This window comes from Channa argus, chromosome 17 (assembly GCF_033026475.1).
Source record: "Channa argus isolate prfri chromosome 17, Channa argus male v1.0, whole genome shotgun sequence".
NCBI classification, from domain to species: Eukaryota; Metazoa; Chordata; class Actinopteri; order Anabantiformes; family Channidae; genus Channa; species Channa argus.
Genome location: NC_090213.1, coordinates 7,354,948 through 7,374,655, shown reverse-complemented (window position 1 = coordinate 7,374,655; position 19,708 = coordinate 7,354,948). Strand labels below are relative to the sequence as shown.

The following is a 19,708-nucleotide window of genomic DNA, read 5'->3' as shown; positions in this document are numbered from 1 at the left end:
TGCACCTCATGTGTGGACTGTCAGGCATTTTTGAATGATGTCAAAATGTCTGGATTGCAGTGTAGCTCGTAGCTGCCGATTTTTGTAAAGTGGGTCCGTCGGTTTCCATGGAGACACTGGGAAGCCCTCAGCCTTTTTTTCCTGTGCTGTGGAGGAGGTGCATTTAATGTCCCAGCATGCACTGCAGACAGAGCCACGTGTGCTCATGGTGTTAACAAGGTTCGAGCCTGTTTTCAGGGTTGAGAGCCCAGAGAGAAATGTAGCATGGACCCGTACTAAGCACATACTCTCACTCACACACACACACACACACACACAATGAGAAAACACACACACACGCACACACACAGGAGGAAGCACTGGTTGATTCAGAATGAGAGGGCGGCTGTTAAAGTGCAGTATCTACATGTAACTCAAAAATCAAGACTCCATCACCATTGCCTCCTCTTGGAGTAGTCCATTTCCTAGTTTCCCTGATAACAGACAGCTGTGGTTGGCACCACTGCCCTAAGTAGAAGGGCTGCAGTGCCCCCTACTGGCCAAAGAGTGTTGTAGCAGACAGTGTTGAGAATTTGTTGGTTTCTTTGCATTTTTTTTTTTTTTAAAAACAACCAACTCCATGCAGCCGCTGTTTCAGAATGAAAACAAGTCACATGGTGTTGAAAAAAGATGTATCCCACAGATTTGAAGCCTTTTTTTTTTAAAGTTGTGCAGAGGGAAAATGAAACGACCCATCACTGAATGAAAAGTGGAGTCGCTGCCACTTAGCGCGCCCCTCCGAGAGGTCAAATCTCACAGCACAAAAACAACAAAAAGCTTTTCCATGTGCAATTTCCTTGAGTGAAAAACAGGCAATGTCCTACATTTGCAAGAAGCTCTTTTCCATATTTTATATGAGTCCTGAAAAAAAACTGTTTAAAGTTCCGATTGTGCAGTGTTGCATATGCAGAACACCTTCACAGTCAAGTGATCTGGACTGTGACTTGAAAAAAATGTCTTGACAAAATGTCTGTTCTTTTAAGAAGATAAAGCAGATGGGCTGAGAAGAAGAGTTGCACACAGGGTGAGTGAAGTGAAGAACTAGCAGTATCTGCTCCCTGATGCCAAAACCCATGCCAGGGGGAGGCAGGTCCAGGCTGGAGGTGGGAAGCTGCCAAGGACAAGGGCCTCCTCCTTCAGGTCAGGAGGCAAAAAGGAAAAAAAACGGGGAAAAAAGTGCACTTTTTTCCTTGTGAGTGCTGGAGTAAATTTAAGAATTTATTCTAGGAGACTTTGTTCTAAATGGGGAATCAGGGCTTGTGATCGGAGACACAGGTTTGGTTTGACGAAAGGTGTTGAAAGTGTGTGGAAATCTACAATGTGAACAGCGAAAATACACACCATCAATCAACAGGGGCACTTATGATTCTGGAGGCCCCCAACATCTAAAGGCATGCTAGATGGGTAGAAAGCTAACAGGTGCACAGAGGAACTAAAGACTTTACTGCAGTAACAGGCGATGCCTGAAATAATGGGCACTAAGGACTGGCACTGTGTGACAAGAGGACAAATTAGAGACAAAGAATGGAGTCCACTCTTACAGTGCACTGCCTCTTGAGGAAATTAAGAGTCATTTTTGGAATCAAAAGGAAAATCAGAGAAAGCCCAAGGGAGGAAAAAATAAATATTCTGCAGATAGGTCCATTATTATTAATGAAAAAAAAAAAAATTCATTTGGGTTGCTATGAGTGCTGAGGTTTTGGTATCCGAGGCATGCTGCTGTGCTCTACTCCTCCATGCACATGGGCAGGTTGACAAAAGTGAAGACGTTGTACTCAATCATGATGGAGAAGCAGAGGAAGATGGCATAAAGGACCAGGACATAGATGCCGAGCTTCACATCCAGCCGCCACTTATTCAGGTGGATCCCCAAAATCTGCACACATATAAACACATAAGTAAGAAAAACAAAAAGCATTTTTAATACGTGGAGTAGTTTTAGTTAGAAAAACCCTGTAGCTGTGTAAATCTAAACTTCTAAGGCCTCATTTCCAGTCTAATAATTCATTCAGGTACTGCACTACATTTACACACTTCAAAGTGAGAACAAGAAAAAAAAAATACCTTTGAAAACAATTAAAAAATACTACTCAAACACATTTTCTGAAACTCTCACTTCACGGGGTTTTTCCAGAGTAAATGTTTATGAAGCAGTTACATTACCTGGTTCAGTGAGCACAAGAGTGCAGCAGCAGTCGGTGAGCAGTGACAGTAGCCAAACAGAGAGGTCATTTATTTACACTGTGGATTTTTACTTTAAACAAACACGCTGCACTACGGCGTGAAAGCAGGTCGGCTTCCTGGAAGCGCTCGACTTGTGGCAGTACTGTAAAGTCGACACCATTAATTATTGCTTACCGTGAGGGCCACAGAGCCCAGAAGAAGCACCACCGAGTACACCAGTCCCCGACTGTTAATCATCACCTGTAACAGACATGACGAAGAGCTGCAAGTTATCCGATACATTTAATTATCATCATTATCCACCATGAGATACAAGAATCGAGTGGATTCCCCACAGTCTGAGATGTTACAAAGCAAACCAGCCGCTTACCTCTGACCCGTAGCTGACGAACATGGTCTGTATTGCCCAGGGAACCCCCAGTCCCACTAGAATATCAAACACGTTACTGCCTATTGTGTTGGACACGGCCATGTCTCCAAGACCTGCAACAACACAGAGAGCAAATGAAGCTGGACTCTGCAGTCAAACTGAAAATTTACATGTTGTTCCTGTACACTGTTGCACGTTTTTTTTTTTCGACATCATGTTCCCGTGGAAAAGCCGACCTTTTCGTGCGCCTTGATTGATTGATTCACGTTTTAGCAGTCCCAGCTAAACTGCACACGCGCCTGCCAGCTCCGACGGCACGTGAACTCCCGACAGTAAATTATTTACATCCTAATACACATTTCGACAGAGTTCCTCCATCTATCCACTTGAAGAGAGGAAAACCAGGGAAAGTACTTTAACTTCAAACTATTAGAAGCCATACATAAAAGACACTGCTTCTACCGTGCAGTTACTTCAGAAACTATTCAGACTTTTTTGCACACTGCTTTAAATTGATTCTGAATACATATTGCACATTTTCCCATAAATCTACTCCAAGGCTCCCACAGCAAACATTTTTAGGTAACGCTTTTTAAATTTCAATCAAACTTTCCTTTTGGCTGTTCCACAAGTTTAATACATTTAGAATCTTTAATAAAAATGAGGGGGGGGGGGGGGGGGTCTCGGTGGACTATAGGGATACAAAATGCGTGACATGCAACATCTGTGCCTCTTCTCAAATGGACAATCGTCCGTGATAAAATAGCAACCGGAAGTGCTTCCGCGGGAAAGAATACAGTACCTTGTCGGGCCACGATGAGACTGGCTATGCAGTCAGGGACGCTGGTGCCCGCTGCAAGGAATGTGATGCCCATGATGACGTCAGGGATTCCCAGAGTGTAACCAATTACAGTGACCTGAGAGAATCCGTGTAAATACTTACAAACAGTATTATCTGTTTACAGTACGAGTGTATTTAAGAAACAGAACACAATGCTTAACAGTTTGTATATTTTATCATTATCATGAACATTAAATCGATCCAGTCACCACTGCTGGACTCAAGTAAAAGTGAACAAAGGGGTCTTGTTGAGAACGCCCTTATTTTTGCATTCCACACAAAAGAGCTCTCACACAGTATTATACTCACCATCCAGACCATAAAGTAGGAGAAGACTGCAATCCAGATAGTTGACAGGATGAAGGACAGCATGAAGTATTTCTCCCAGCGAGGCTTGGCGCAGTTTGGGATGGTGAAGAACAGCAGCAGGAGCAGAGGCCATGAGATCAGCCACTTCACTTTGCTGCCTGCACTTCCTGCGGCAGAAACATAACGTGATAAATGTGTTTTCTCATTACATTTCTTCCCTAAAACTTTACATTATTAAAATAGATTAGGATTATATATTATATATGGTTTTTCTACCTTAAAAATGTAATTTAGTGTTTTGCCTTGGATTCTTATATATACACACCTAGATTTAATTTTCTGTGTTGTTCGAACTGGCAAATTAATAAAGTTTTACTGAAAGGATTTCCTCTTCGTAACACACGGACGATACCCCTGCGTGTGTCCAATTGTCCAAATTGCTCCATTTGGCTTTAGTGAAAAGGATAAACATGTCCCTCCATCTGTCACATACCACAAGCACTGAACATTTTTTTCAAAAGCAGCACCCTCTTACCGTTTTGTGGCAAAAGACTTCGGCAGACAACCGCACACAGTCCCTCAAATACCACATATTAAAAATGCCTTCTAGCCTGATATAACACCACTTCCACCCACTTAGATGAATCGGGCTGTTTCATGCTAAATCTGATTAATCAGATCCATATTCTTTATACATCAGCAGCCACAGACTGATAAAAGGGCAGAGCTGTCAAACAGGATGATCATTAGTCAGAATATATTTAGTCACTGACTAATTTGAGCGAGGACGTCAATATCTACTCAAGCAGAGGGAAATACTCAAGCAGATCGAGCGGAGCTGTCCAACTAAAGACTCCTTTCAACACTAATAACACCTCAACTTTTCAAAACAAGCAAAACAGGAAGATATAATGGGCACATAAATATGTTTGAAACGTCAACGATGTGACCTTTTAAAAAAAAGTCATAGTATTCCTGTATCTTTTTGCTCCACGTGTATCCATGAGTATCCACCCACGTATGTCAAAATATATACATTTGAATAAGTATTTGAAATACATACTGGGAATGTGAAATGGGGAGATCGTGTCGTTTTCCTCCGCCTCAGTGGGTTTGTCCTCTGGCACATTTCCATTCTCGATCTCGACCTTGCCATCAGCCACTTGCGTCTCTACACCATTTGCAGCTTGAACCAACTTCTGGCGCTTTCAGAAAAAAGAAACTAAGTTAAAGAGCACACACACAGACGCACTGCAGCTTCGATTGCTGAAGTTTTTTACTCTAAAATGCATTTTGGAGTGATGGCTGCAAAATAAACAACTTAATACACATTGTGTTAGGGAGGTGAAAGGGCTGTTCATGTGCTTGTAAACATCTTTCAAACTAAATGCAGGCAAACAGCAGTAGGATATGAGTCTACACATCGGAGCAACAACGTCCAGCTGTACCTCTGTAATGATGAGGCGACTCGCCATGCGTAGACGCGTCTTGGGTCCAAAATGGCTCGTGACCATGACACGGAGACCAGCTTCTGGAAACCTGAACTTTGACGGGCTGGCGTTGATGATCTCGTCCACCATCACCACGGAGCCACGGCTGTAAGCTTTGGTGGGCTTGACTGAGGAGTTGAGGGATACATTGCAAAAACTTTGGATTTTGTGCATCAAATTATCAAATCAGTGCTTCATTCAAGTGCATTGACTCAATACGTCCAATGAAGTATGTTACACTGTTTTGTAAAAGTGATACTAAAAATTATTATTCAATTGCAGCTCATTTGATTATCTTAACACGTGAATTTAAACCTAAGACGATCAACTAGATATTGTTTTAAAAGGAGTAACGGATGTAATTTATTATAGACAGTAGTGTTATTTTCAACCTGTGGCACTTCAGCATCCTGGGCCAATTTACTGAGGAATAATAAAGGATGCTGAAGCAGAATTTTCTTTTTTAAACTATGAGTGAAAGCTACACCAGGCAGATTTTATTTGTAAAAACACACGTAACCCCAAATATCATGAAGAGTAGACAAAAGATTCAGTAGGATGTTTTCCAAAGCCCTCAAAAAACGGAAAGAAAGAACGACGAAGCTCTTTCTAATCCCTCATCGTCACCTTTGTGGACATTGATGTTGGTGCCTTCATGTTGATTATTGTCCCAACAGAGACTAAGAAAGTGATTCTTGGTAGTATTGTTTGAAAGAAGACAAAGAAGTGTTGTCTTTCCATGAAACGAACTGTAAGGGATCATCATATGTAGGTTTGCAGCATTTTAATCTAGTTCTTACAGTCAGTCAAATTTGCTGAGATCAGGCAAACAGTATGTAATGTGTTGACACTGGCCTGTACAAAACTTGCATCAAACTATGTATTACCAACTTCGAGGGAATTAGGAATAAGCTTGTGTAAATGCATGAGTGGTTGCAAAGATGTATCAGGGATATACACTGCTCACAAAAAGTTCAAACTTTCGTGTGAAATTTATGGAAAATGTAATAAGTTCATGCAACGGAGATATTATATCATGAAAATGGGACATTTAAGTAGAAGCATGCAATGGTAATTTCTTCATCTTAAACAATTTATTGGAAGAAAAGCTAATAGTGGTGCGTGTACCACAACCAAAAAAGTCAGAGTCTCAATTATTAATTGTGAGGCGTCGCCTTGCACCAGTGTGATGAAGAGGACTGTTTAAATACGAAGTGTCACTGAACCAGAACATTTACTGCTTGATTCATTGATCAGACATCATCCATGAATCGCGTTGTGATTTTTGCAGTTAACTTGCCTTGTTGAACAGCATGTTCTTCAATAAGTACTGAAACATTGAACAGTCTGACATGTGCATTCACAAGTTTAGAGAAGGTCAAATTAAGTTCACCTGTAAAGGTTCTAGTGCATTTTAGGTGCAATAAGAAACTTCGCCTGAAACTCGAATATCCCTAACTTTTTATGAGCACTGTATGCAGCTATGAATGTAACACTCATAGATCTGCACACAAGCCTCACTTGACTTAAGTCTCTAGAGTTAAAGCCTTTACCCGCCTCGTCCCTTTGGTGACCGGCTGTGTAGGCCACCATCAGGGTGTCGTGCAGAGTTCACTTGATTGGTGGGTGCTGCACTTCAAATAGCTTTCCCAAATTGCCTGGTGCAGCTTTGAAGTTTGAGAACAGTTGTGAATATTTATGGGCCAACCATGGTTGATTTCAAAATCTGAGAGACTTAGAGGATGCAACCTCTGGCAGCTTTGAGCTGACAATCTCAGACTGCAGTGCAAGTAGCTGGCACATCAGGGCACATGGCCAGTGAAATGCAGACATCATCTTATATTGTTTAACTGGAATTTTATAACTCCTCATATACTTTAGCTCACAATTAGCTTTACCATGCAGAGTATGGGGATTTAAAAAAGTTCTACAGTAGTCTTATTATTTTTACCCAGCCTTAATTTGTCTAATTATGCATGCAAGAAAGCACATAAATTACCAGTGTAAACAGAACCGGCATAAACATTTGCTCTTGTGAAATTCATTACCACTTCAGGAGTGAGTGGTCTACGCCCCAGAGACCGGCAGAGGAAAAGTAGTATGTAAGCAGAAAGAACTGGCACACAGCAGCACAATACTGTTGACAATAAGCAAGAATAAGTTTAGTAAGGCTAAACAGACAGGCATGTTAACGCTAATGCAGCCAAAGTGGGAAGGGTTAAAACCTCTCAGACGGGTTAAATGTCACTCATTAAAAGCTGATGGAAAAAAGAAGAAGAAAGGAAGAAGTGGAGAACTGTGGCTAATCTCACCCAACGATGATTACGTTGATCAGAAAGGTTGATTTTTCTGAAAGTGTTTAATAAGTTTAGGACCCTGGACAACAAAGTCCCCTGACACTGAGCTACAATAACTGAAGGAAGATTACAGAATCCTTTTTTTTTTTTTTTTAAACAGGAAGAGAATAATTAAACACTTTGTGCTCCTGTATGTTAAGATTAACGTCAGTTGCTTATCACCCAAAAAAGGACTTAGTGAGCAGGGGAAATTAATGGAAGCCCACGTGTACTTTTAAAGAGGGGCTTCTGCAGAATCATATTTAAAAAGGAGAAGTATGACATTTTGGGAATTTTTTTTATCTTTATACTAAATAGGGAATGTGAAGCCAAATACCAAAATGCAGTATATATGGTGGATCTATAGAGCTAAAGTGTTAGTTGAAGAAATTCATGTTAGTTAAGCAGGAAGGTGCAAAGTTTAAAGCCACAGAAAGGAATCACCCACAGTCTTCCATTTAATGGTCATTATTTTCTTTCCATAGCCCAGAAACCTTTATCTTATTTCAGCCTACAATATCTGACTTCCTGATGGAGAGTACCAGCCTGTCTGATTAACCTTACCTGCGGAGAGTAAAGGTGATGATGGGTCGTCATCCCAAACATATTCATAATTAGCATTACCATCCTCCATCTCACTGCTGGCTGCAGCGTTACCATTGGCCACGTTCTTGTTTGACTTCCCCATGAAGAATTTCTGAATGCTGAAGTTGAATCTAATAAAACAGATGGGACATAATCCCTAAATTAGAGATGCTGAAATACTTCAGCCCAGAGTCCAAAAAAAAAGGAGAAAAACAACAACACCACCACCACAAGTCACTCACAATCATAATTAGCATTTTCAAATATGGTTTATGAGCTTCACATAAAAGGCTCCAAACTGTTTGAAATACAGTGTGTTAAACTAATGTGTTTACGCTGCTGTAGAAGGAATTTACAGTGGTCTACTTACTGAAATGCAGCATCTGCACTATACTAAAAAAAAAAAAAAAAAAAAAAAAAAGGACTAAAAAGTGATGTTTTTAGGATGAAAAAGGAAAAGAAAGTCAGAAATGTTCCCAGAAGCCAATCACAAGGCTTTCATCAGCCACACAGGCCTGTAATAAGACCAACTGAGCGCCATTATATAAAATGGATCAAAATACTGAACAGCTCTCATGCCTTTGAACAGACATTGCAGATGCAACACTGGCAACATCCACCCAACATTAAAACGGAGAAGATTATTCTGTGCTCCCATTTTAACCCATCGTTTTACTTTTAAACTGGAAAACACTGTTTTTCCCTCAACCGATGTATAGTCTATGTAGGCCAAAGTGCACTTTTCATCACAGCGACATGCTCTTTATTGGTTGACATACACGACACTTTTCCCAACATCTTCTTCCCGCGTGACACAGCTGCACCTTCTCATCCTGGCTCGGCAAATGAACGACTAAGACAGGACACACGGAAACTAGATCAGGCCCACAGTTTTAGATTCCTGGGTTTCACCATTCATTGGCTGAGAAACACTGGCAGCTAAGTCTGTTAGATAACAGGTAAAATCTAAATTAAGAATCAATTAAAACAAAAAATAAGCTAGAACTTTTAAACCTAATTTAATACAAATACAACTTAATATTTAAATTGAGACATTTGTTTTATTTCAATCATCATTTTAAATGTGATGCAGTCTTAAAACATTTATCATTGTGTGGCATCACCACTTCATTAAACACCACACCAAGTGTTTGGGAACTGAAGACAAAAATGGATTTACCTTTTTTAAAAACTAGCACCTGGACTCTTACTATGGAGTCATGCTTTTGTAATGTGTGAAAATGTGGTTTGGCATCATCTTGCTGAAATAAGCACGGATTTGTCTGAAAAAGATGTGTGCGTGGCAGCGTATGTGGCTCCAAAAACTCATACACATGTGTCAGCATTAATGGTGCCTCCACAGATATGAAACCTACGTCTGTTTCTCCAGGAAATTGAAATTAATCTGTGTGTTGACAAAACAGCCTGAAGGTTGTGGGGTCCATAATTTACAACTTTTGACTCGTCAGACCACAGGACAGTTTTCTTTTCCACCTCAGTCCATTTTCAATTGAGTTCAGGATCAGAGAAAGTGATTTCACTGGGTTTTCTGAATGCAATATAATTCAGCATCGTTGATGATGTTTTACATTGAGGCAACTCTCTCCCCGTACTTACCTCTGAGAGACTCAGCTTGTCTTTTTATGCCGAAGCATGATACTGACTTTTTGCCAATTGATCTCATGAGACCCCAGTCCCACCAAAAGTTCTTACACAGCCTTTCTAGATGCATGTTACTGCTGTCCCATTACTTTGAAACAATTTGGATAATATGTTAGTTCCAACATTTGATGTGTTGCCTTTGTACGGTTTACAATTTGCAATTGGGGAAGTTTCACATTTCACTGTCAACCTCACATTATGTTAGAAAAAGAATATGGTACTGAGATTACCAAAAAGCACTGGTAGCTAAACACAGGGTGCAGCAGCACTTTGAGTTGAGCTGAATCCAACTCTTCATCCATAGCACAGTGCGTGTAAAATTGTTCAGCGTGTTCTGCTGCATCATATCACTTTATAATCTTTTGTAACAGCAATGACTTTATTCAGCTACCAAATGCTACTTGGACGTTTTTAGTTTGCTTTGACCTCAACCTCCTGACAAAGACAATAAATATGCACTTAAAAAGATGATGTTTCCAAATATAGTTGATCCAGTTGCCCTCGGTGCACATTTTGTGTTAGACCCGTGCAAACGGATCACTACTAATTTCATTTGAAATCTTCGTACCTTTTATGTGGTCACATTTCTCTCTGTACCGGGCTGTTATTTGTTTTTCAAGTGGCAGCACGTGTGCTATTCGAAGAGAAGCGGTGCCCTGCAAGGTCACCCCGCAGCACTAATTGTGCTAAATAAAACTCACTCTACCCCCATTTTGACTAGAGCTGCCCAGAATGGTCAGCGGATATTTTGAGAGAGGGGAGACATATGACAGCACATCCTACATTAAGCACTTCTTTCCTCCAAATGAGAAGGGAGAGGAGTGATCCCACTAAGCCTGTGCTCTTAGCCGCTGCAGAGGGAAAAAGATTAAACTCTTATGGCAGGGAGAGAGCAGGCTGCTACTGCTGAGTCTAACACAGATTACCAGCTGGACAGAGACAGCGACACAGGACGCTGCGGTTGGTTTTAAGCAGTTTGGGCTACGAAGACATAAACATGGTGTAACAAAGGAGTCTGTATATTCTCACACAAGCTGAATCCTTACTAAGCTACAAATATTTCAAGCAATTACCAATAAAGACACTTCTGAAGTTTAAAAGAAAATCTATAATATTTAAAGATGAAAGATTCACATGGACACTCACATGACGGGGTCAATTTTCTGTTGAGTTGACTAAAAAAAGTCAGAGGCATCAGAAAAAAAAAAAAAAAAAAAGATGTAGCTTAATTTAATAGCAACAAAATTCTCCTGAGCTAAATCTGCAGCTAACATCTGGGCAGGGGACATAAAAGAGACATTCCCCTCCAGCTGGAAACCCACTCTTCCCTGTGTGAAACCAGACCACGGTTTTATCCTCTGCACCTCACATGTATTAGTGTTTAACAGTGTGGCGCCTCGTTTTTAAGTGTTATTCAACCAAACAAGATACCGTTTACCAGAACTCACTTCATGATGAGGATGTATACGACGTACATGATCACCAGAACCAAACTTTCCCACCTGAGAGAAGGAAGATGAAGGTTAAAATAAACTCAGATTGCCACATACATTAATATCCAACTATCTTTTACATAACAGTCGTATCTGAAACTGGTCAAACTTATAGCAAAACTTGTTACTTCATTAAAATAAGAAATTGTTCGTTTCTTCAAGCCACTGGAAACATTTACAAATGTGAGTCTCAATAAGCTATATACATATGAAGTGTATTGCCATCTCAGAAATGAGCCAATCCAGTGTCCAGGGGCAGTTTGGATCCGGTCCCTGTCACAGATAGGGGCCCACTCTACCAACTGTGCCACTGCTGCCCCAAAGCAGATCTTTAAATAAATGTTTGTTTCCCTCATTGTCTCTAACCCGGTGACTGGCAGTGCCTGTACACAATACAAGGAGGACTTTTATTCAAGTAGTTTCTGTCCAGCTACACCACCATAAGGTCCTGACTGATGGAGAGCTGCTGGGACAGAGGTCCTTCCAGTTAGTTAATCGATCAGAGAGACTTCCTGGTTTTTGGACACCTCCCTCCTTGCCTGGTTAACCAGTTTTGCTGGATGCATCCTTGTGGTTCCCAATTTCCTTTCCACTATTATTGTGTCCATTGTGCTCCTAAGAAATAGTTTTATGCCCAATTCCCGCTTCACAATTGTCACTGTAAACGATTATTAAAAATTCACTTTTTGATGCAAAATGCAAAGACTGAAGGGCTCTGATCACCTAAACCTACTACGACCACGATTTGCTCTCAGTAACAGCTACACAAAGCAAATTAGAGAGTTAAATCCTTAACTTTCAGAAACTTTTTCAGAATTGGCCTGAAATAATTGGACGTGTCTTTGAGAGTTTAAAGCTGTGAAACCGCAGGGAAACAAACCCTTGATTAAAAATTCGGCTTCTCAACATGGAAAGAAAAATAAAAAACTGGATGAGTGACTTACCAAACGATCTTGTCATCGTAGATGAACTGAAAACAAGGCAAAGCATTTATTTTAAGTTACAAAGAAGACAATAACAGCTGGTGTTCATTTGCAAAGGTATGTGGTAAACTTGTAATACGTTGAACATACTGCAATCAAAGCCACGACAGACAGGATGTAGAAAGAGGAATCCCTGAAAACAGCCCACCAGGTCAACATCACCACCTAAAATTCACAGGTAAATCATATTTTAGAGTTTTCTGTAGTTTTGTGTTTATTACTTATCAACAGAAGAACTTAATCTATACAGTGTCCTGACTAAGTACTTGGAGAGAATTCATATTATTTAGGAACTGTTTATGCCTTCAGCATTTAGTTCTCAATATCCAATAAAACCAGTTCTGAGAAAACTAACTGAAGCAGATGGCTTTGTTTCCCCTCAGCGAAAAAAAAAAAAACAAACAAAAAAAAAAAACTTCTGCCACACATGTGTTGCTCTGCAGTCTATAAATAAACAAAATCATGCAGCGGCAGCAGTAAGTGACTCCCTCACACACGCACCTGTCCAGCGAAGATGCCGCACACACCAATGATGCAAAGGATGTTGAAGACAGCTGAGCCAACGATGGTTCCCACCCCCACATCACCGTGGGTGATGAAGACACCTGCACACAGGGAGTCAGCAAATCAGAATCAGCGGTGTCACTGACCATCTGGGAACGTTTAAATGCATCCACATAATGTAAGTGTATATGTACCAATAATAGATGCAAAAAGTTCTGGGGCAGAACTACCAGCTGCCATGAAAGTGGCTCCAGCAACATCTTCACTCAAATCTAGTTTCTGAAGAAATAAAGCAAAGAGTGATGCTTCATACAAACAAATCAATAACACTGAAGGATGTAAAACTAGAAGGTCCAAGTACCTCACAGATCTTTTCCAGCGAGGTTACAAAATACTCATCACATGTTACAGCAAGGGCCAGAAACATGTACAGAGCCTAAGGACAGAACCAACAGAGCTGAGTTTAGAAAGTGCGAGTGTGACAAGTCCAAGGTACAATTGAGAACATACACTTCTAGATGCATCCATCAGCAGAATTTAGCTGAGTTAATAGAGCCTTGGCAGTGCAAGATATTCTCCTACTAAAGGAAGGACGAAGGGGAATCTCGCAGCCCAGCACCCAATTAAAATTGAAGCGCCTTAAATTCAAATGTCAGTTTAGAGACAAGCACTTTTCCCTTACAATGAGACAAATCTACGAGTTCTGCATACACTCTGCTGTGTAGGAGAGGGAGGTGGTGGTGTGGGTCAGCCTATTTCAGTAGCTGAAGCAAAATCTATAAATTATAGATCAGGTGTGACATCATCGTGGCCCGGCAGCTGTGGCAGCTGTGCTCTGCTCTATGCTATCCACAGGGGGCAGTGCAGCACTGAAGTATGATCAGAAATTCCCCATTAAACTCCGTGTCACACACACACTCACACACAATAATAATAATAATAATATTTAAAGTAAAAACATATACTCTGGTCATAAAAGTTTCAATCTGGGAGGGAAAGTCTATAATCTCTATAAAAAGGGAAATCAAAAATTGGTAGACCACAAAACTCAGATTACATACAATAACAAGGTTGCTGAGATTCAGCTCAGATGACTTTTAGAAAATAAAACTGCTTAATCTAACAGCATATTTGAGATTAGACCCTTTCCTAATGCAGTCCCACTTCAGGGGTCAAAAACCATATTGTTCTGTGCGAAATACAGAGGCTGAGCCAGATTTACCAAGTGTCCATTTTCCTTTGGAATCATGTTTACATTTAAACTGCAGCTAAATATACCTTAGCCTCAGAGTAGTATTACCATCTTCAGAAAGCTATCGGCACACAGTCAGTCAATGAGTAAAACTTCTCCGTGGAGAGACAGCCATAAAATTAATGACTTCTAGTTTCTCCGTTACAATACATTCATAAGACCACAAGGTTGAGCTGCAGTGTAAACCATTTCACATTTCATCTTAGCTTCAGCAGTGCTGTTTAGCCTGTAAGCCTTCTTTGTTTATATTATATGTACTATTAAATGTTAATGTTTCTCAAAAACTATCATATTTTCTGCTCTCATATCACCACATGACTAACATATCTAGAGTGCCAAGGTTTTTCCCCATTTAACCAATTTCTTTCGCCAACAGAGGCGAATATTGATGTAGGTGTAACATACAGTAACATCCTCTTACCGCCACAATGTGCAGCATAATGGCTCCACTCTTTCGTTCATCGTTGGTGAAAAGGTCACTGGGGAACTCGTGTATGGCTGAGGAGAGAGGAAATGTCAGAGTCACCACATCAGCAGTATGACAGAAAGGTACATACACCCAGTTTCAACCTGAAAGGACTGGGACTTCAGGATGGGGGTCACTTTTCAAGATCAAGGACTGTGATGCTCTGTCAGTTCAGTGGCCTCACACTGAACTCAATTGGCTGTGGTGCTTATGTCAGGGTTACACTTTGTCTCCCATGTCTTACTAGATAAACTCATACAATAAAAATAAATAAATAAAACAAACATACAACACACACACCCCCGACACTCAAACCTCAAGTGCTGTGATTTTTCTAAAGCAACTGAAATTTATTTATTTATTTATTTATCTATCTTCAGTGTGTCACACTATAGAAAATCCAGTGACTTTGTACCTGTTCATGGATTTAAAAGCCTAAATGAATAAATACATTTAAAAAAAAAAAACCATTAAAAAACAAAAAAAAAAACAACAAACCACACGCAACAACCCAAGACCTACCAACCAACATATCCAACGATGATGTAAAAGCTTGGGCTATATTCAGAGGCTGAAGTCATAGAAAATAAAAGCATGCAGGCAGAAAAGCCTCACATGCTGAGGACTAGTCATCTAGATCTCATGCTAGAGCACAGTGTGATCATTGTACAACCATACTGCTCAGGTCTCTGGCTATACAGCCACTCCACAGTGCACCTGGCACGGGACAGAAGCTGAGCGTCTCCCAAATAGGACCCAGCATCTATTTGGGGGGTGGGGGGGGGGGAGCGGCCTCAGTCTGACCTGTCCCTGTCAGGCTCTGTCTGCAGGCTCACATCTTGTCTTGCTTGTAACAAGCCTGCAACAATACCAGCATATTGCTTACACAAGCTACAGGATAAACAAGACAATACAGACATGCTTGTGGTTCCACAATACTGTTTATCGGTACACAGCTGAGCAATCAGCATGTTACGGACAACGCTATGATGGCGTTTTAAGAAAAGCATCAAAGTGATTACAAATCATCACAGGTCATGAGTGTCTTTGCCAAATGTTCAAGCAATCCATGGGATAGTTGTCAAGATTCTTCAAAGACATGTGAAAGTATCTGTAAAATGTTGTGCCAAGACCTTTTGTAGATGTTGGGATAGATCACTGGATATGTTAAAACTTGAGTTTTTAATGACACAAGAAGTCATGGGATAACCAAAGTCATTACAATTTATACTAATGAGAGTTGAGCCCATTATATTTCAAAAAAAAAAAAAGACTGACTGACCAAACCTGCCATCACTAGAGCCACGAAACTAAAAGGGGGAAAAAAATAAAAAATAAATAACTTATACACTTTGACATTTTTAATTTCACAAATGCAGCTACAATTTACAACAAAATGCAGTAGTTCACATCAGTAAAACAATGCTTTTTACTATAGAAGAAAAGCAGGATCCTTGTCACATACGGACTCGTGAAGTGGAACAGAGCTCACCTGAGACTCCAGACTGCATCTGGCCCAAACGCAGAGTCTGCTGTAAGGACATTTAATCGTGCGCATATGACTGAATCAGCACAGCATTTGGAACAATTCAAAGGCAACTCAAACCCTCCGCAGGATGTAGTTTAGGCCTCATGGATTTAATTTGATTACAGGGGGCGGCTATAGCTCAGGGGGCGGCTATAGCTCAGGGGGCGGCTATAGCTCAGGGGGCGGCTATAGCTCAGGGGGCGGCTATAGCTCAGTTGGTAAAGGCAGTTGCTTACGGACCACAGGGTGAGTGGTTCGATCCCCGGCCCTGGCTATATGTCGAAGTGTCCCTGGGCAAGACCCTGAACCCCTAACAGCCCATTCCCCCTCCCCAGCGATGCAGTGCTGGTCCAAGCCCGGTAGAAATTGGGGAGGGTTGCGTCAGGAAGGGCATCCGGCGTAAAAACTGTGCCAAATCAATATGCGGACAATGATCCGCTGTGGCGACCCCGAACTCACGGGATAAGCCGAAAGGAGAGCGAGCGGATTTAATTTGATTACATCACATATATAGAAACGTGGGAAATTTTGTATCTTGACAGAATACAGAGCCTTGATTCAAAGAGAACACGCCATTTCTGGCAGTGGGAAACCAGTTTCAAGTTTTTAAGAGTTAATGAATTCAATTTAATTTGATTACTCAGAACCAGGTTTGGTCTCACAGTCAACACTGAAGCACGTGATTAGATTAGGGCACATAAGAAGCTGAATAAATGAATAATGTGAGAACCCAGAGAACACCTGGCTGACGTTGGAAACGTCCAGCAACATCGACTGTGGCAGGATTTAGCTCGTTTCATTCGAGAGGTCTAGGCCCTGAATGCAACGTGTGGGAAAGCCAACAGCCTCAAGCAAAGGCGCAATCAATTACAGGATTTGTCAGCTGTGCCCTCAGAGGTGAAAACATACGGATGCTAATACAGAGGGCTCAACTCTGACTGATACGTCACGGAAAAACAACCGCATGACCATACTTTCCTGCTGCAGAAGGTTGCCTGTTAATCTTCTAAAACACATCAAAAGCTAAATAACATGGAAAAAGTGTCATGTGAAATTCCTGATGTCTAAGCCTTTTCTAAGCCTCCTGTCTGAGTCTGAAAGAGGGTTGGAAAGAAGTGACCACACACACAAAAAAAAAAAAAAAAAAAAAAAATGTGTTAAAAGGGTGCAAGGACTGCCACAGCAGAGAGATCACAAACAGGCAGGGGTCAGTTCACAGTCTACGTCCCCTCAAAGTAGAGGTCAAACAGGACACGAGCAGCTTCCAGACTCATGTCCCACACAGGACGGGACATTTAATACATCCAGGAACACGACAGACAAAGTGATGCCTCACAAATGAGGTCCATTAATAGAGTAATAAATAATATGCAGAGGAGCGGAATGAAATGTCGTTACACAGAAAGTGAAGAAATCAATTTGGGGGGGAAATGTTATGATGTATTGAGGAAGAACAGTATACTGCAGAAATATTCAGCTGATGGTAAACCAAATCCAATATTTACTTTCAAATCATTTAATAATGTCTCAAAATTGACTAAAAGTGTGCAGATTACAGATTCATGAAGGCAAAGCTTTTAAGGCTAGAACATCAGTTTTCATTATTCATTTGACAAGTTCATTCTTAGTCTGGAAAATGTTGAACACAGAAAACGGTTTGTCACAATCTTCTAATTGCAGTCTTGAAATGCGTGTTTATTATTCGGTTTACTGCCACGTACCCCAACAGAGCCGCAAATGTTCACAAGGGACACACTGGTGGGGAATAAACAAAAATGAAATGCATATCAAATTAGTCAATTTGTCCACAATTTATTACTCCATTGTATTACTTACAAAACACTGGATTTTGACCATTTTAGAATTGTGAGGCGAACTTGTCATGTGATAGGTCAAATTAAATATGTATTGTATTTAAATATGTATGTATTTAAGTTTTCCTGCAAATATTTCAAGCATTATAAAACTACAGATATCTAATTATTTGGCATCTTGAGCCACATTTTGTGCTCTTGCTGCACCCGTGTTTTGTCTCTTGGAGAAAACTGGGAGGAAAAAAGGAACTGAGGAAGGTCTGGACTGGCATGGTGTGCAGGAGGCAACAAACAAAAAGAAAACCTAAACCTTCCACTAAACAGTTTTATTGTGCACAGTGGGTGATTAATGAAAAATGATCAGACATGTGCATAAGACTGCAATCCCATCTGTCTATCAGTTGTGGAGAAGGTGGGAAAAACCTGAATGTTTTCTAATGTACAATTACTAGCCGTGAGAAAATTTTTTTGTATGACCCTTTAAATCAAAACAGACTTTGGCATTTCTGTTTTTGTTTTTTTTTCCCACTCAAACAGAAGGTGTAATGGAATTAACTTTGGCAGGGACCCTGTGAGTTCTCACCTTCACAAACTAGGCAGCGTGGCATAAAGGCATACACAGAAGAGCCGACATTATCAAACTGTGTGGGCTGCTAAATCTGAATCGCTCATTTTGCTAAGGAAAAACAATGTCGTCAAGCATTAAAACCGCTGAATAAAAACACGATGACACGAGCAAGATCCTTTGGCAAAGTGCCTGGTGCTACCCTTCTGTCACAGCTCACGCACTGACCCACAAACCAGCCAGGTCATTAACAGATGACAATTGCAGAGTGATTCAAGAGACCCTTCAGAGGAGTACGATTCCTCTGGGCCATTATTAGCCCATTAGATAATTAGCTTGCTCCAGTGGACATCAGTGAGCAGCGTGACTCGACTGTGATGATCAGCCACTCTTGTAAACATGACTGCCACATCACAAGTCGCCTGACGGGGAAAAAAATAAAATAAATAAATCTCTGTCACGCAGAAATAATAGGATGTAAAAAGGTGCAGACACTAACCCAACACACGCCACCACTGCTTTCACATGTTTAAGCATCACGTACAGCTGCTCTCACATGGTCATGTGCACATTTTAACACGTGTACTTTGGCCCTGCACCAACCCTCACATACCATACTTTAGCATGAAAGCCAAGCAGCCCGGACATGACCCGAGTCAGGCTTTTGGTGGACCAGATGACTCCTGCTTCAATAACCTAAAGGGGACTCTGCTGTGAAACACATGCATTCAGCTGTGAACAGGAGAAATAAGTAAACAACTCCTGTAGGGTGATGCAGGGATCTGCAACAACAGAGGAAACAACAACCTTGTTGCTGTAAGTGCACACTTTGAACATGATGTCCTTTCCAGTCCCATTTTAAATAGAAGAGAACTCCTGAAGTTAACTAGCTGAAAGCAAGGAAGAATGAAAACTCATGAGTAAAAAAGAAAAAGAGGCAGCAAATCTGAAGCAGAACGGGATGTGAATGAATAAACACATAAAGAGGTCAGCTGCCTTTGAACTGCACAGCATAGAAACTGCTCTGCGCAGGTACTCGTACGCCCCTCTCTGCTGCATTGTTCCACCACTGGCATGCAAGCGAGAAGCAAAGCGAGGTCACTTTCCATTATGCACAGCAGCATAATCCCCGTTTTTTGTAATTCCCTTCTAAAAAGCCTCCTTCTGGTGTTTCCCTGGAGCTGATGAACCTGCATTCCAACGTGGACTGGCTGGTACCCACTGGCAGCTTTATTCCTCATGCCACTGCCAGTTTTCTTGCCTGCCTGCTGCCCCCCCCCCAAAAAA

The 19,708-nt window shown here is 41.0% G+C and overlaps 1 protein-coding gene across 5 annotated transcripts in view; it reads right to left on the bottom strand.

The window, feature by feature from the left end:
• Nucleotides 1-19,708, bottom strand: part of slc24a4b (solute carrier family 24 member 4b) — a 30,009-nt gene continuing 10,301 nt past the window's right edge. For 2 of the 5 annotated variants that reach the window (XM_067482418.1, XM_067482421.1), the window contains exons 3-17: nucleotides 14,470-14,546; nucleotides 13,158-13,232; nucleotides 12,991-13,075; nucleotides 12,794-12,897; nucleotides 12,383-12,457; nucleotides 12,254-12,279; nucleotides 11,265-11,318; nucleotides 8,134-8,285; nucleotides 5,192-5,361; nucleotides 4,807-4,948; nucleotides 3,744-3,910; nucleotides 3,396-3,510; nucleotides 2,594-2,706; nucleotides 2,398-2,463; nucleotides 1-1,915 (exon numbers count right to left, since the gene is read on the bottom strand). In XM_067482418.1, the coding sequence (XP_067338519.1) occupies nucleotides 1,766-1,915; nucleotides 2,398-2,463; nucleotides 2,594-2,706; nucleotides 3,396-3,510; nucleotides 3,744-3,910; nucleotides 4,807-4,948; nucleotides 5,192-5,361; nucleotides 8,134-8,285; nucleotides 11,265-11,318; nucleotides 12,254-12,279; nucleotides 12,383-12,457; nucleotides 12,794-12,897; nucleotides 12,991-13,075; nucleotides 13,158-13,232; nucleotides 14,470-14,546 (1,571 nt within the window). In that variant the 3' untranslated portion in view covers nucleotides 1-1,765. The remainder of the gene's footprint in view (nucleotides 1,916-2,397; nucleotides 2,464-2,593; nucleotides 2,707-3,395; nucleotides 3,511-3,743; nucleotides 3,911-4,806; nucleotides 4,949-5,191; nucleotides 5,362-8,133; nucleotides 8,286-11,264; nucleotides 11,319-12,253; nucleotides 12,280-12,382; nucleotides 12,458-12,793; nucleotides 12,898-12,990; nucleotides 13,076-13,157; nucleotides 13,233-14,469; nucleotides 14,547-19,708) is intronic. The other 3 variants (XM_067482419.1, XM_067482420.1, XM_067482423.1) reach the window with 3 other exon arrangements.